Source organism: Meles meles, chromosome X (assembly GCF_922984935.1).
Source record: "Meles meles chromosome X, mMelMel3.1 paternal haplotype, whole genome shotgun sequence".
Taxonomy (NCBI): domain Eukaryota; kingdom Metazoa; phylum Chordata; class Mammalia; order Carnivora; family Mustelidae; genus Meles; species Meles meles.
In genome coordinates this window covers 115814649-115831853 of record NC_060087.1, presented here as the reverse complement: position 1 = coordinate 115831853, position 17205 = coordinate 115814649, and the positions used below count along the sequence as shown (strand labels likewise).

The window sequence follows — 17205 nt, the reverse complement described above, 5'->3', positions numbered from 1 at the left end:
TTTTTAACCTTAAATACGTTGCTGCAGAAATTTGCTCACGCAGTTTCAGGGAGTGAGGAAGCTCTGGGCTTTAAAAGCTTTTCCTTGGAGTCTAAGGTTTGCGTGGAAAGCAAGGGAATCCTATTCTGTGGGATCATTCAGGAATATTTTAGGATACACGTGCACATACAGGGCTGCACAAAGATAGGAAGGCAGAATCTCTCTGGCTTTCTGGGGCGATTCCCAGCCCCCCTCCCCGAAATCTCCTTCTAATTGCAGTCAGTGGAGTTTTTAAGAACTTTTAATTTTTAATCAAAGCAATACATACATAGTTTGCAAAAAATCCAAGAGTGAAAAAAAGGCATATAATGAAAAGTAGTAAATCCCTGCCCATCCGGCTCAATGCAGTTCCCCAAGCCAGAGGCAAAAACGTTTACACCTGTTTAGTGGTTACTTCCTTTCTTTCTTAAGAATATGCTTTTATTACTACTTTTTTGACTTGATAACAGAAGGAATTCTGACTTCCTGCTTTCCCAGTACCCCCCCTCCCCCCACTATGGCTGAATCACTATTTTTAAATCTCCTGTTGGCTACCTTGTTTGCTTTAATAATAGGACCCCTAAACCTGCCTTATTCTTTCAACTAGAGACAATCTGGACTTCCTGTTTCGTGAGAATAATGCCACCGCTCCATTTCCTCCTGTCTGCTGCCCACTTGTTGCCCAGGCTGCGCACTGTCCAAGAAAGGCTAACCTTCCCATCCGGTCTTACCACTGTCGTGAAGTCTTCCCTGCTTAGCTGACAGATTTGGTCTAAAGACGGAAAACCATAACTTCTGTTTCCATCGGAATGATTATTCAAATATGGTTCACTGCAGAGCTGAGCTGCACGGGATGACTGGTCTCTGCGAGCGCCGCACGTGCCCATCCGTGTTCGAGCTGATTCCCTTTCTTCCACTCCTGGCAGCTGTTCAAAACCCGGCCGTGTCTGAGGTTGCTTCCCTTTCGAAGCCTGCTTTCCTTGCACAGTTTGAAATGTTTGTTTTGCCCTGTAGTTTCTGTTCGCCATTGACTCGGTTTGGGGGATGAAGACATGTATGCCTTCCATCAAATTATTAATTCCCTCCAGCTTCTAACTCAATCCATCTAATGGCTTGGAATTCATTCCATTCAGCTGGAAGTCTGTGCACATCTTATTCTAATTTGGGAGATTTGCTTTCCCAATTGGACCGTTGTTGCACAGTTAGTTAACCTCTCGGTCGTTAGTTATCTTTCCTCTTGTCCCCCCCCCTCCCCCGGGCATCCTGGGACCGCCGTCGCTTCCTCCCATTCGCGCTGTTTTGGGTTTTAAGGCTGCAAAAACGTCGCAAGTATTTCTGAGGATTTTCAGAGTTTAAAGTTCTTTCCTGCTCCTTGAACTGTCTATTTCCTAGAGAATAACCCTTTCATTCTATCTTCGGCTTTTTTGGTTATGCTGTAGGCTTTCTGCAAACGATGATTTCTAGCCGCCCATTGACAGGGAAAGATAAGGCAGTGGGAAGGCAGCCCGGCGAGTCCGCCGTGCGAGTGTACTGGCCGCTGTGCTCCAGAGCGGGGGAGCCGGGGGTGGAAGCCAGCCATCCTTCCGGGACCCCCGAATGCCACAAAGTCAGTTGCTCTAAATGTGTACCTGCAGGCGGACGTTGAGGATCACCGAGGCCACCACGTAGAAGTAGGGGAAGTTGGTGCGCAGCCGCCAGGCCAGGTCGAAGAAGGTGATCAGCGTGCGCGTGAGCCCCTTGCAGAAGGCGCCGTACGAGCCGCGGGCCGCCGCCGAGCGCGACAGCCGCACCCCCAGGGCCGACAGGGCCGCCGCCGTCGCCGCCGCCGCCATCGGTCTGGTGTTGCGTCCCAGACGGTGCCGGGAGCCGGGAGCTTCCAGCAAGCTGCGCCGACCCACCGATCGACGGACTGAGAAACGCGCACGGGGGCAGTCGGTGCGGAGGTCCCACGGGCAGCCGCAGATGCCAGCCGCGCTGTACCGCGAACGCCCTCCTTCCCAGCCGCAGCGATCGGCGATCGGCGGTGGCTGGTGCTCCGCGGGGGCCGCCAGGCTGAGCTGCCTTGGGGTGGGCGGGGCGCCGGAGCTCGCGAGCCCTGGACCGGGAAGGGAGGGGGGCCGGGGGGCGGGGTGGGGACCAGAGGCGGGAGGCAGGGGGAGCGAGGGGAAGGGGAGGAGGAGGGAGGAGAGGGGGAGGGGCACGGGCCTTTCCCGGGAGACCCAGCTTCCTCCTCTCGGTGGTCCTTTTTTTTTTTTTTATGTTTTAAATTTTAACGGAAGCAAAACGAAACTTGCACAAAACGTTAGAAGAGTGCCTTCGTAAACATGATCTTCAATAGCTGAGAAGCGTGAACCCGTTTCCTGTTGCCTCAAATCCCTGTAGGAATTTTTTCAATCCTCAACTGTGAACAAGTACGAACACACAAAACCTAATTCATTTTCTCAACCGTAAAATGCTTGCCTTCTGCTTTTAATGATTCCAGTGACTTTGGAAATTTGGTTTTAGATCTTTAGCGTGCTTCTAATGGGAAAAGTTATACAGACAAGTTGTTAGACATTTTCAACAGCACGATTAGAACAATGGGAAAGAGATTCCCTGCTTCGTTTTACATTCCTCACCCCGCCCCCGCCACGAACTACCATTCCGTTTTCTGTGTATAGTTTCAGACTTGATGTGTTCATACAGTGCTCTTACCATGTCAATGCTATGTAACTACCTCACCCTCTGGGAGGGCTGATCGCTCCCCTAACATGTATGTTGATATTTAGTCATTTATTTAACCAGTCCTCTACTGATGATTCTGAATGTTTCTGCTTTTCCTTATTGCAAACACTATTGCACAGAACATCAATGTACGCATGAATTTTCAAGTGGCAGAAAATAATGAGGAATATAATCCTGTTTTTATTTATAAAAACAATCATATAAACATATTCAGTGTTTGAGGTAAAAAAAAAGTTTTGCTTTTTTTTTTTAAGATTTTATTTATTTATTTGACAGAGATCACAAGTAGGCAGAGAGGCAGGCACAGAGAGAGGAGAGAAAGCAGGCTCCCCCGTGGAGCCGAGAGCCCGATGTGGGGCTCGATCCCATGACTCTGGGATCATGACCTGAGCCGAAGGCGGAGGCTTTAACCCACTGAGCCACCCAGGCGCCCCAAGTTTTGCTTTTTAATACATATGGTTGATCAATGAAACTAGGGCTGTATACAACATTGAGTGTTAATCTTGGAATTTTTTCACCAATATGAAAGGCAATAATCACTACTCATTATTCCTCTAATTTGCATTCATTTTAATTATCAGTGAAGCTGAGCGACTTCTCTAAAATTTTTTTAAAGATTTTATTTCTTTGACAGAGAGAGACAGTGAGAGACGGAACACAAGCAGGGGGAATGGGAGAGGGAAAAGCAGACTTCCCACTGAGCAGGGAGCCCTCTGTGGGACTCAATCCAAGAACTCTGGGATCATGACCTGAACCAAAGGCAGATGCTTAAGGACTGAGCCAATTGCTTTAAATATATATATATATATATATCTTGCATATCTTTCCATGTTGATACCTTATGGGCTGTGTATCATTTCTTATGGATGGCCACTAATGAATGGATTGATATTTGGATGGTTTCAAATTTTTCACGAGTATAAACAATGTAGAGATTAATATCTTCGTGTGCATATCTTTGTAGGCTTCTCTGATATTTCCCTGGGGTGTATTCTGACAGGCAGAATTCTGGGATCAAAAGGTTTTCATCTGAGGCGCCTGGCTGACTCAGTCAGTAGACCATGCAACTCTTGATCTCGGGGTTGTGAGTTTGAGCCCCACCTTGGGTGTAGAGATTACTTAAAATTAAAACCTTAAAAAGGATTTCATCTGTTTATGGATTTTGATACATGTTAAAACTGCCTTCCGCACAGCTGCTACTAATGTGTCCATATCCATGAACACTTTCAACTTTCTAATAATGGGCATTGATTTTATTTTTTTTTAAATATTTTACTTCATTTTATTTTATTTTATTTCAGTGTTCCAAAATTCGTTGTTTATGCACCACACCCAGTGCTCCATGCAATACTTGCCCTCCTTAATACCCACCACCAGGCTCACCCCACCCCCCAACCCCCATCTCCAAAACCCTCAGCTTTTTTCTCAGAGTCCTCAGTCTCTCCAGGTTTGTCTCCCCCTCTGATTTCCCCCAACTCCCTTCTCCCTGGGCATCGATTTTCTTTCAAATCATTGACATTCTGATAGCTGAAAAGCTCTCCCACTGTTTTAATTTGCATATTGTGATTACTAGCAAGCTTAGAATTTATACGTGCATATATCTTTGCATGTCTGTATGAAAGGAATTATTGTCTCGAAGTTTTGTGGTCTTAATTTTTTTTTTAAGTAAGCTCCATGTCCAGTGTGGAGCCAACGTGGGGTTTGAACTCCCCACCCTGAGATCAAGACCTGAGCTGAATGGGGCGCTTAACCAACAGAGCCACCCAGGGCCCCCTGCTAGCTTACTTTTAATCAGTATTTCCAATTCACCAATAAGAAGGTTGTACCAATGAACACAAAGGCTAAGGGGTCCTGGAGCCCCCAGGGGCAGTGGTGACAGCGAGGAAGGGAATAGTTAGACAGGCTTCCCCTCTCCTTCCTTGTCTCCCTGCCCCTCAGGCTGCTCAGGTCCTGGCCCCTTTGTTAATTTTTATTTTTACATTACAATTTTTGTCTGAGGCAGGCAGAACAGCATAAGCAGCCTGAAAATGACAAAATCTCAACCATGGCCTTGGGAGAAACCAAAGTAGACGAAATAGCCTACGGTGACGTGACCCATTAAGCAAAGGAAATGCCTCCCCGCCACATCGCACATTGACTATAAACGGCAATAGGCTAAAACTATTGTCTTTAGGAAATTCTACAAGTCTCCTGGCTCTTCTTTCCCACGCTAGAGTGCATATACCTTAATTCTTCTATCTGCTGTCACCCACTCTTAATACATATGGGAGGAATACATTTTGCAAACTGCTATATTGGTCTAGAGAGAGAATAGATTCAAGTGTAATCAGAGGCTTTTGTAGTAAAAGATACCGAATGGAACACAGGTGTTTGGCTTTCCAGATCAAACAGGAACAGCTAGAAGTGCAGAGCAAATTCATTCACAAATTAGTGGAAGGGGTAAGGATAAAGGATCAAGAGTTTGAGAAATTCACCGAATGGACATAGATGGGCTCCGTCTGAAAATCAGTCGGGGCCAGCAAATCTCAGGCAAAGCCTGGGTGGGGAGGGAGCAAAAGCCACCTTCGTGGAGGAAGCACCCCGGCTCTCCAGGCATGTAGAGTGGAAGTGGGAAGATGGCACCAAAGGTTATTCAAAATCTATTTCAGGGGCGCCCAGGCAGCTCAGTCAGTTAAGCATGGGACTCTTGGTTTCAGCTGAGGTCATGATCTCAGGGTCATGAAATCGAGCCCCATATCGGGCTCCACACTCAGCACGGAGTAGGCTTGTCCCTCTCCCTCTGCTCCTCCGCCCCTCCCACACACACTCTCTCTCAAATAAATAAAGTCTTAAAAAAATAAAATGTATTTGACAAATGGTTGAGTAAGTGCATTTCCACCACTACCCCCCACCCCCCAGCTAGTTATCTCCAGGATGAAAATGGGCAGTGTTTCTCTAAAGAAATTGGGTGATGTGCTTGAAAGGGAGAGGGCTCCAGAAGCGGGGGTGGAAATGGAGTTGGTGCCTGTGGTAGAGAGTAAAAATAGCGACAGATGTTTCCCTTCCCTGAATCCCAAATTTTGTGTGGAGTTTGCAGATCCTCTTATCAAGAAGTGGTCTGCTGCGGGGCGCCTGGGTGGCTCAGTGGGTTAAAGCCTCTGCCTTCGGCTCAGGTCATGATATCAGGGTCCTGGGATTGAGCCCCACATCGGGCTCTCTGCTCCGCGGGAAGCATGCTTCCTCCTCTCTCTGTCTGCCTCTCTGCCTAGTTGTGATTTCTCTCTGTCAAATAAATAAAATATTTAAAAAAAAAGAAGTGGTCTGCTGGGGCACCTGGGTAGCTCAGTGGGTTAAGCCTCTGTCTTCAGCTGAGGTCGTGATCTCAGGGTCCTGGGACCGAGCCCCGCATCGGGCTCTCTGCTCAACGGGGAGCCTGCGTCCTCCTCTCTCTCTCTCTCTCTCTGCCTGCCTCTCTGCCTACTTGTGATCTCTCTCTGTCAAATAAATAAATATTTTATTTATTATTGGCCATTAAAGACAAATTAATTGGCTATAACCGGTTGTTTCAGGGTTCTCCAGGCTTCTCTTAGATCTGTAGACCTCTCTATAACCAATTGTCTTAGCGTATCCTATAGAACCAATAGCATACGTGTAGATATATAAGAGGAGATTTATTCTTGGGATCGTCTCACACACAGGTTATGGAGGCCAGGAAGTTCCACAGTCTACTGTCTGAAAGCTGGAGAACCAGGAAAGCCAGTGGTTGAATTTAGTTCCAGTCCAAAGGTCTGAGGACCAGGAACTTCATCCAATGTCCAAGGGCAGGAAATAAGGACAGAGAGAGACAAAGAGAGACAGAGAGGAAGGGAAGCAGGCTCCCCACTGAGAAGAGAGCCCGATGCGGGGCTGGATTGCAGGACCCTGGGATCACAACCCGAGCTGAAGGCAGAGGTCTTAACCCACTGAGCCACCCAGGCGCCCCTAAATAAATAAAATCTTTTAAAAAAAAGAAGTGGTGTGCTGCTTTTTTCTGGAATCTGCCATATGACTGGCTTTGGTTAACAGGCCATTGGCAAAAACAGTGCAACCGTGAGCGGGGAAGGTGCCTAGGCTCTGGGTTCTGGACTTTTGCTTGTCTTTTTTTTTTTTTTTTTTTTTTTTTTTTAAAGATTTTATTTATTTATTTGACAGAGAGAGATCACAAGTAGATAGAGAGGCAGGCAGAGAGAGAGAGGGAAGCAGGCTCCCTGCTGAGCAGAGAGCCCGATGCGGGACTCGATACCAGGACCCTGAGATCATGACCTGAGCCGAAGGCAGCGGCTTAACCCACTGAGCCACCCAGGCGCCCGACTTTTGCTTGTCTTGGAAGCCCGCTGCCACCATGCGAACAAAGCAGATGAAACTTATGCCTCAATCATCCCTATATCCCCAACTGATGGCCAACCCCACTCCTAGAGCTCCTGTCACCCAGGCCACCAGTACCAGCTGACCCCAGACACATAAGAGTCCAGCTGACACAAGCAGGATGGCCAAGCCCAAGCTGTCTTTAATGGCCAGCAACTGTTGATTCAATAAATGGCCGTTGTTTTAAGCCTCTGAGCTTTGAGGGGTTTGTTTCACACACAAGTTTAACTGATAACCATGCCCCGGAGTAGAGCTACAGGGTAGAGTGGCAATCAGAGGCAATCAGAGTGCTTTGGGCACCAGTGATCTTTGATGGTGATTACTAGATAGAAGCATGACCTATCTCATGAAAAGAATTCTGGCAAAGAGCGTCACCTGGGTGGCTAGGTGGATTACGTGTCTGACCCTTGGTTTTGGCTCAGGTCTTGATCTCAGGATCCTGGGATTGAGCCTCGAGTGGTCAGGCTCCCTGCTCACTGGGGAGTCTGCTTGGGTTTCTTTCTCTCCCTCTGCCCCCCTTCCCCTGGCTCACGCATGTGTGCCCTCTCTCTCTCGAAATAAATACAATCTCTAAAAAAGAATTCTGGCTAACAGCAAGTTGGGTCACCATGATAGTGTCACAGCCCCTCAGGTCATGTCCCCAGAGTCTCCAGGATGAAGTGGCGACCAAGGACCATGAAGAAGGCCGCTATAGTAGCATAATAACTCTGTCCCACCTGTCTTCCTAGCCATCCCCCAAAAGGACCTGCAGTGATTTCCCAAGGTAACCGTTCAGAGGAGAAATAAAAGACCCGCACCATTCGGGGACTTTTGGACAGTGGCTCTGAGCTAACCCTAAGCCTGGGGACTCAGAACAATATTGGTGCCCAGTCAGAGCAAAGGCTAAGGAATAAGGAAGGTCAGATGATAAATGGAGTTTGGGCTTAAATCCAATGTATGCTGGGCCTAGTGGGCATACAAACTCACTCTGTAGTTATTACCCCAATTCCTGGGTTTTCCGTTCTAATATACGGAACCAACAACTGGCCAGACACCCCAACTGGCTCCCTGACCTGTGGAATGAGAGTTTTTCTGTTAGGAAGGGCCCGATGGAAGGCCGGAACTTCCTTCCTCTTCCAAGGGCAGCAAAATAACAAACATAAAGCACTTATTTTTCTCTCGGATACTCTCCCAAGCACTTTGCAGACATTAACGCCCGATGCCTCAAAACTACAGAAAAAAACCCAACAGCGCTCAAAGGAGACACTATCATTGCACACCTTTTACAGAAAAGGAAATTAAGGCATTGAACATTGAAGTCACTTGCCCAAGGTCATTAGTGTCATTCCACCAATTATGGTGGAACCAGAATCGAAACCTCAAACCAGTTCAGGACCACGCTCTAAAGCGCTATGCTCTCCTCTCGGAAGAGCAAACCCCAACCAATATTACAGGCATGGAGGACTCCCAGAAATCGGGGCCACGGTCAGGACTCAAACTTCCAGGGTAATGAGCCATATCACCGGGGCACCTGGGTGGCTCAGTGGTTAAGCCTCTGCCTTCAGCTCAGGTCATGATCTCAGCGTCCTGGGATCGAGCCCTACATCGGGCTCTCTGCTCGGCAGGGAGCCTGCTTCCCCCTCTCTCTCTGCCTGCCTCTCTGCCTACTTGTGATCTCTTTCTCTCTCTGCCAAATAAATAAATAAAATCTTTTTTAAAAATGAGCCATATCACCTCCCTGTTCGATGTACCTGTTAGGCTAGTGAAGAGTATAGAGGGGGATATTGAAATAGATGTGAAATATACAGCTTGGCCCTCAGCAGGTTATGGAGGCACAGGTAAGGCCCAGGAGCAGTGGTTCACTCTCCTGGGGTGACGCTGTTGGCCACACTGCCTTCCTTTTTCCACCCACAGCTGTCGTTTCATGGGGACTGGAATGGCCTGACTTGTGTCCCTACTGAATTCATATGCTGAAGCCCTAATCTCTAGTATCACAGAATGTGACCATATTTAGGGATAAGGCCTTTAAGCAGGTAATTAAGGTGAAATGAACACACTTGGTGTTCTTAGAAGAGGAGATTAGAACACAGATAGGCCCAGAGGGAAGATTGTGTGAAGGTACAGGGAGAAACCAGACAAGAAAGAGGCCTTTGAAAGAAACCGACTCTGCCGATGTCTTACGTCTGACTTCTGAGTTTCCAGAACTATAAGAAAATAAATTTCTGCTTTTGAAACCAACTCGTCTGTGATACTTAGTTGTGGCAGCCCTCGCAGAGTAATCCAGGGACCTGACTATAATCGGTTGTTTCAGGGTTCTCCAGGCTTCTCTTAGATCTGTAGACCTCTCTATAACCAATTGTCTTAGGGTATCCTATAGAACCAATAGCATACGTGTAGATACAAAAGAGGAGATTTATTCTTGGGATCGTCTCACACACAAGGTTATGGAGGCCAGGAAGTTCCACGGTCTACTGCCTGAAAGCTGGAGAACCAGGAAAGCCAGTGGTTGAATTTAGTTCCAGTCCAAAGGTCTGAGAACCAGGAACTTCATCCAATGTCCAAGGGCAGGAAAGGCGGACATCTCAGCTCAAGAAGAAGCAATTTTCCCTCTCTTCACCTGACTGTTCCGTTCAGGCCGTTGAAGGATTGGCAGCTGCTGGCCTCCGTGGGTGAGGGGCGTTCTCTTTACTCGGTCAAAAATTAAATGTTAATCCCTTCCAGAAACACCCTCAGAGACAAACACAGAAGGATGTTTTACTAGCTGTTTGGCCTCCCTCAGCCCAGTCAAGTTGACACAGAAAATTAACTGTCACATCAGTTGTTTGATGAGGAGATGATTCAAAGCTATGCAAGTCTAGTTCACATGACAGAAAGGCCCCAGCCAGAAGCGTACCGCTGTGGCATCACAGCCCCTCACAGGTAGCCAAAATCTTCTCTGAGAACATAGTTTCATGGGACTCGATCCTAGGACCCTGAGATCATGACCTGAGCCAAAGGCAGGTGCTTAACTGACTGAGCCACCCAGGCACCTCTGAGAACATTGTTTCGAGTGGTGTATCTGGTTGTTCACTTTGCTTGGAAGGAGAAATGGCCTAAGGATATGGCTCTACACTGATATTCAGGGACTTGGAAAGAACAAAATTTAAAGTATTGGTGACAAGAAGGTTTTTCAAAAGTGATATGTGGTTGGACCTCTAAGGATGGTCACAGAGCATAAACACATCTGTGTTTCATATAAATGCCCAACAGAGGTCATCAGCTGGGATGAAGGCTCTGTAATCGTGTGGACAAGATGACTTGCCTAAGAATGTCAGCCTTTTCCCCCCACCACTCGGAAGCTTGCTCGGAGGCCCATGTACAAAGTGGCCATGGTTGCAGGGATGGAGGCTCAGCGTGGGGTCAGCCACTGAGACTCACCCTCCCCGAGGTAGATGTAGCCATCAGAACAGTTGAGTGTCCAACTCCAACCTGCCAATGGCAGAGGCCAGTGCCACACCCCTAATATATACCATTTTCTTGCAGTGAGAGGAGGCTCCAACCAGCCATCTGGGGGCAGGGTGATGGCAGGGGCCCTTCCATCGTGGAGGGGGGCTTCCCTGCTCAGCTGATACCACTTACAAGGGCATGATACCCCATTCAACGCTGCTTCCGACTATGGCACTCATTTTACAGCAAAAGAAGGCAAGAAAGAGCTCAAGAGAATTCGCGCAGGTCCTACCTTTCCTTAGTTGTATCTTATTTTCTACCATCTGGAAAGGTGGATTGCCTGTTCCACATCCATTTGCCAGTAGTTTCTTCTTGTTGCCTTGATTTTAGCCTCTGCAGACTTAGAGGTATAACGAATGAGTCAGTCCACGGGGAGAAACGACCACGACTGCATGGAAAGGAATGGACGCTGAGGCTGCAGTCGAGCTGTTTAGCATCTAAGTTCCACATGTGCCTGGACCAACAGGGCAGATGAGAGTTTGACTGGTGTGATTGATCCCGAACATCAGGGGAGGTTTCGTTGCTCTTCGTGCAGCAGAGAGGATTAAGCGTGAGACTAGGGAGCCCCCCTCCCCATTCTGCGGTGTTCAGCGATCAAAGGTAATGAAAGATTACAGCAGTATCATCCAGGCAGCACTACAGAGGGCTCACATCTCTTGGAAATGAAAATTTTTTTTAAATAAAGACTTTATTTATTTATTTGAGAGAGAAATAGAGTGAGAGGGGCAGAGGAAGAAGCAGGCTCCCCGCTGGACAGGGAGCCTGACGTGGGACTTGCTCCTGGGACTCCAAGATCATGACCTGAGCTGAAGGCAGATGCCCAACCGACTGAGCTACCCAGGTGCCCCACTCAGAAATGAAGATTTACCTCGGTCTGTCGGGCAAAAAGAAACCAGCTGAGAGCAAGAGAAAACAGAAGGGGTAGTAGAAGAAAAGTTTTAAATACCAACTATGGCCTTGTAACTAGTTTCAGAAACAAAATGAAAGTAGCTGCTCATGTTTCCGTTTTCCTTATTTTGGGGTGTGTGTGTGTGTGTGTGTGTGTGGGTGTGGGTGTGGGTGTGGGTGTTGTGGGTATGGCAACACATTCTCTTCACCCTGTCCCTTATATAGGGTATGTTGATGGTAGTAGAACTTCACAATTTCATGCACAAATTACAGAATAGCAGTATACAATTGTGACGGACTTAGAGAAAAATGAACATTGAACCACAATCTTTTGTACATTTTCTTTTTTTTTAAAGATTTTCTTTATGTATTTGACAGACAGAGATCACAAGTAGGCAGAGAGTCAGGCAGAGAGAGAGAGGGAAGCAGGCTCCCCACCGAGCAGAGAGCCTGACACGGGGCTCGATCCCAGGACCCTGGGATCATGACCTGAGCCAAAGGCAGAGGCTTTAACCCACCGAGCCACCTGGGCACCCCTACATTTTCTTTTTTTAAGTAAGCTCCGCACCTAACCTGGGGCTTGAACTCCAGACCCCCAAGATCAGGAATCACATGCTCTACCGACTGAGCCAGCCAGGCGCCCCTCAACAGTCTTGAATTTAGAGCTGGATGTGATAAATCGTAAGACACTGGGCATCCCCTATTGGGAGAAAATTGGGAGTGATTTGTTTTGTACAAGGCATCGTTGTGCTATGTTAAGTGGGAATATGGCATTATGGGAGAGGAAAAGTTTTCCCTTCTTCCCTTCTAGATTCATTGCCTAATCTAATAATTAAATTGACATAAAACAGATTAACAATTAATTTAATTAATTGTTATGAAATTAATTTAATTTCATACATACAGCAGTTCCTGAAAACACAAGACTCAAGGGATTGAGCAAAGCAGGCAGCTTTTAAACCTTTTTAACAAAAGTTTTTTTTTTTTAATATTTTATTTATTTGACAGAGAGAAATCACAACTAGGCAGAGAAGCAGGCAGAGAGAGAGGAGGAAGCAGGCTCCCCGTGGAGCAGAGAGCCCGATGCGGGGCTCGATCCCAGGACCCTGAGATCATGACCTGAGCCGAAGGCAGAGGCTTAACCCACTGAGCCACCCAGGCGCCCCCAGCTTTTAAACCTTTTAAACAAAGAAACAATAAATTTGTGAAGAACTAATGAGGCAAAGAAGTTTGGGCTTAGGGTAGTAAATTGGTGAAATAACGGTTTGTTTATAAAGGCTTCTTGGCTTTGAATTCCCTACTTCTGGTGATAAGGATGCCTTCTATCTTCCTGGTACAGGGAGGGTACCTCCCACGTGGGAGTATGATTTCCTGTTTTCAGAGGAGGGTCAGAGTGTCCTTGCACTGACTGTTTCTTAAGTAACTTTATTCTTTCCCTTCCCCCGGCCTCCCCCCTCTTAAGTAACTTTGATTAAAAAAAATCAGTATGTCAAAGTGGCATATTTTGGGGCAGACCGCCCTGAACCCCATCTTTTTTTTAAGTCATCCTTACACCCAGTGTGGGGCTTGAACTCACAACGCCAAGGTCAAGAGTTGCCTGCTCTACCAACTGAGCCAGCCAGGCACCCCTGAACCCCATCATTATTGTTGCTATCATTGTTTTTATTTAGAATTTTAGGTGTGCGGGGCGCCTCGTGGCTCAGTGGGTTAAAGCCTCTGCTTTCGGCTCAGGTCATGATCCCAGGGTCCTGGGATCCAGCCCCACATCGGGCTCTCTGCTCCGTGGAGAGCCTGCTTCCTCCTCTCTCTCTCTGCCTGCCTCTCTGCCTACTTGTAATCTCTGTCTGTCAAATAAATAAATAAAATCTTAAAAAAAAAAGAATTTTAAGTGTGGAAAAGATTGTATATGCACTCATCATTATTCGAGTCTAAACTATTTCTGAAAACATGTTAGAGGCCACATTTTTGGATAGCAGAACTCTATCTTTTCTCAATTTAAATGGGAAAAATAATAATGCTTCCCATCTCCTCCAAACCAATTTTCCCGAATGTCATGAAGACACCAAAGGCTTCTGCATAATACAAAGCACTTATAATCCAACCATCTAGTAATTTAATATTGCGTGAACTCACTGGTTAACAGGTACGCAGTATGATGCATTTTGACAATGTCATACAGTATGGAGTATGAATCATACTCTCCTTCCACATTGCAGGAAACACAGTCTGTACCATAAATGGGGCCAAGTCTTATGTTTACATTTTATCTACTTTATTTTGTAAATTATCATAGTATAAGGTAACAGTGTGGTATTGAAAAGAGATAAACACATATATCAGTGGAACAAAATACAGTCCAGAAGTCCACCCACACACATATGGCTAACTGACATGTTACAAAGATGAAGAAGCAATTTGATGGAGAAAGGATAGACTTTTAGCAGACACGTTGAGATAATTGAAGGTCAATAGGCAAAAAAAAGAAAAAGAAAAATTATACCTTGAGCTAAAAATGACACCTTATTAAAGAGTTCATCCAAACCGGATTATAAATCTAGATGTAAGACATAAAACTGCAAAAATTCTTTTTTAAAAAGATTTTATTTATTTATTTTTTCCTTTTTTTTTGTTAGTTTCAGTGGTAGAGTTTAGCAATTCATCAGTTGCATATAATACTCAGTTCTCATCACATCGCATGCCCTCCTTCATGCCCATCACCCAGTTACCCCATCCCCCCACCCCCCTCCCTCCACCAACCCTCAGTTTGTTTCCTAGAGTTAAGGGTCCCTTATGGTTTGTCTCTATCTCTGATTCCTTCTTAGTTTATTCTTCCCTCCCTTTCCCTATGATCTTCTGTTTTGTTTCTTAAATTCCATGTATGAGTGAAATCATATAATTGTCTTTCTCTGATTGACTTATTTTGCTTAGCATAATACCCTCTAGTTCCATCCACGTCATTGCAAATGGTAAGATTTCAGTTTTTTGATGGCTGAGTAATATTCCTGTGTGTGTGTGTGTGTGTGTGTGTGTGTGTGTGTGTGTAACACATCTTCTTCATCCATTCACCTGTAGATGGACATCTGGGCTCTTTTCATAGCTTGGCTATTGTGGATACTGTTGCTATAAATTTAGTTTTTTTAAAAGATTTTATTTTGTATTTATTTGACAGAGAGAGAGAAAGAGTGAGGGCAAGGGAGGAGCAGAGGGAGAGGGACAAGCGGACTCCGTGCTGAGTGCAGAGGCCGATGTGCGGCTCGATCCCATGACCCTGAGATTGTGACCTGAGCCCAAACCAAGAGTCAGATGCTTAACTGACTGAGCACCCCCCCCAGGTGCCCCAAACTGTAAAAAGTCTTAGAGGAAAGCACAGGAAAAAATTGTGTGTGACCTGGGATTGGGCAAAGAATTTTTATCTGTGACATGAAAGTATGATCCACAAAAGAAACAATTGATAGATTAGACTTTATCAAAAGTAAAAACTCGTGCTCTTTAGAAGTCAGGGGTAAGGAAATGAAAAGACTAGGTATTGTGGGGAGTTGTACAGAATCCGAGATTTTACCCTCCTTATCAGCCAAAAGGTTAACTTGTTGCTGCTTCGTGGATATTGGCAAAAGACCCGAGATTCCCGAGTGTGAGAAAATGACCTTATTACTCCTGGCAAAGCAATGTAGCCAGAGGATCTGAAGAGTGCTCATGCTCGTTCCCGTGCTCCCTAAGTCCCACAGAGGCGATGCCGCGGACCTCTCATGCGTGTTGGCACGTGCAGTGGGCTTCATTATAGGAGAGGAACAGCAAGCTGGGGGAATTCACCGGTTTTAGAGCAAGTGGGAACAAGCCCTCTCTGTGTAGGGGAAGACGTCACCTCATCGCTCAGGGCCGCTGGCCGGGATACAAAAACACTGCTGAGAAATGGCCAGGCAAGGAGCAAGTCAGGGTCGTCCAGTCTTTGCATGCCCGGCAAACAATGTGCGAAGGCACCCACGGCCCACGGTGGGTTGCCCCTCCTAACGCGGCACCCTCTAGCCCCACCCATTCTTAGCCAAATCCGGAGTTTCATGTCAGCATGCCGCCCCGATTCATCGGACCGACAGGGTCTGCGTTCAAATCTGCTTAATTTGTCTGGTAAGGATTTTCAGCAGCTCCAAACCACCTCGCCCTTGCCTCCCAGAGTCCTGGTCTCACCCAACTCTGAAAAAGTCCCAGGGGACTTGTAGCTCCTCTTTTAGACTCTAAGGATATAGTCTGAAGCCAGACTGCTATCCATCACACAGAAGGGAGCTTAGACTCTTCTGATGATCTTCAGTGTCCTTGTCAATAATTATAAGGGGCTGGGGATCCTGGCTCAGTGGGTTAAGTGTCTGCCTGCAGCTCAGGTCGTGGTCCCAGGGTCCTGGGATGAAGTCCCGCATCCGGCTCCTTGCTTAGCGGGGAGCCTGCTTCTCCTTCTACCTGCTGCTCCCCCTGCTTGTGCTCTCTCTTTCTCTGACAAATGGATAAATAAAATCTTTTAAAAAACAACAAAATAATAATTATAAGGGGCAGGAAATGGGCCAAAAAGCCATCTCTATCCCCAGCGGAGAGAGAATCCATGGCCTGCCCCTCCTCCCACACATAAACATAGAGCCCAGGGAGGCACAGTTCAGGATTTGGTGGCATCCTTCCATGGGTTTGGTTCGGCCACATGCACGGTGTCATCGAGTATTTGCAGCTTTAATCCCTATGTGGCATAACCCAAGGCCACTCCAGTATCTGAAAAGCCTACGACCTGACATGAGATGGAAACAGCGTTACACCTTCAGCAGCTGCCCTCCACGTCGTCAGGAAACATAAAGTAATCTCAGACCAGCGAGTCACTGGTGACAATGTTTTCATAGCACGAGGAAGAGCACGACCGCTGGGGTGTGACTCGGGGCAATGCGGGATCTCGGGGGCAAAAGCAGCATTCGCTGCCCCCCTATCCTTGCACCTTTGGAGGTCTACAGGAATTCCCTCCCAAGGTACTGGAGTTGGCACTTTTCCCATAATCGGCCACATCATCCGTATGTCCCATCCCAGTACCTGTCACTTCGTCTTGACTTCAACCCTGCTGCTTTCACCCGAATCATTGCCGAGAGATCTCTTGGGGGGACAGCTGCATTCGTGACCGAATTGCCCTGCTAAGGCGTGTGGACCCAGAGGAAGTGGAGTCAGACATCGTTCCAGTGCTCACAATATCAGATACGAATGCGGTGTGGAATGTGCGTGCAGTTTGACTACTGGCCCATTACTGGGTGATGCTTGTGGGGAAAATGTGCACCGTTTGTCAGGCTGTAAGCGGACTGGAGAGCTGGGAGTCAGCTGGCCAGACTGCAATGGCAACACACTGGGACGCCTGGGGTGGGTCAGTTGCTGAAGCGTCTGCCTTTGGCTCAGGTCATGATCTCAGGGTCGTGGGATCGAGCCCCCCCCCCCACCCCCCCCACCCCGCCACATCGGACTCCCTGCTCATCGGGGAGTCTGATTCTTCCTCTGCCTGCGGCTTTCCCTGCTTGCCCTCGCTCTCTTGCTCTTTGACAAATAAACAAATAAACTCTTAAAAAAAAAAAAAGGTGATGAGATGAGCCCTGGGAGGGCCCTGGGAGTCCAAGGTCTGATGTAGTCAACCTGTCAGGAGTGAGCAGGGTCGATGGCCCGCGCAGTGTGGCCTGCTTTGCGCCCAGTCCCTGCCGGCAGATGCGTTGCACGTCT

At 47.2% G+C, this 17205-nt stretch overlaps 1 protein-coding gene and 1 non-coding gene across 2 annotated transcripts; both read right to left on the bottom strand.

Annotated features, from left to right (window-relative positions):
• Positions 1-290: 290 nt before the first annotated feature.
• LOC123934758 lies at positions 291-15254 on the bottom strand. The gene is made up of 2 exons (XM_045994832.1): positions 15038-15254; positions 291-2113 (listed from the first exon to the last, which is right to left on the bottom strand). The coding sequence occupies exons 1-2, from the start codon at positions 15252-15254 to the stop codon at positions 1635-1637; spliced, it is 696 nt and encodes a 231-aa protein (XP_045850788.1). The 3' UTR covers positions 291-1634.
• TRNAR-CCU lies at positions 12044-12117 on the bottom strand. Its single transcript has one exon. It is a non-coding gene; the product is annotated as a tRNA-Arg (tRNA).
• Positions 15255-17205: the final 1951 nt, after the last annotated feature.

Coding starts and splice junctions, on each gene's coding strand:
- LOC123934758 (XM_045994832.1), bottom strand. CDS start 15,254: ATGAAGCCCACTGCACGTGCCAACACGCATGAGAGGTCCGCGGCATCG. Junction 2,114..15,037: donor CCTTTTGGCTGATAAGGAGG/GTAAAATCTCGG, acceptor TTCCCGGTCCAG/GGCTCGCGAGCTCCGGCGCC.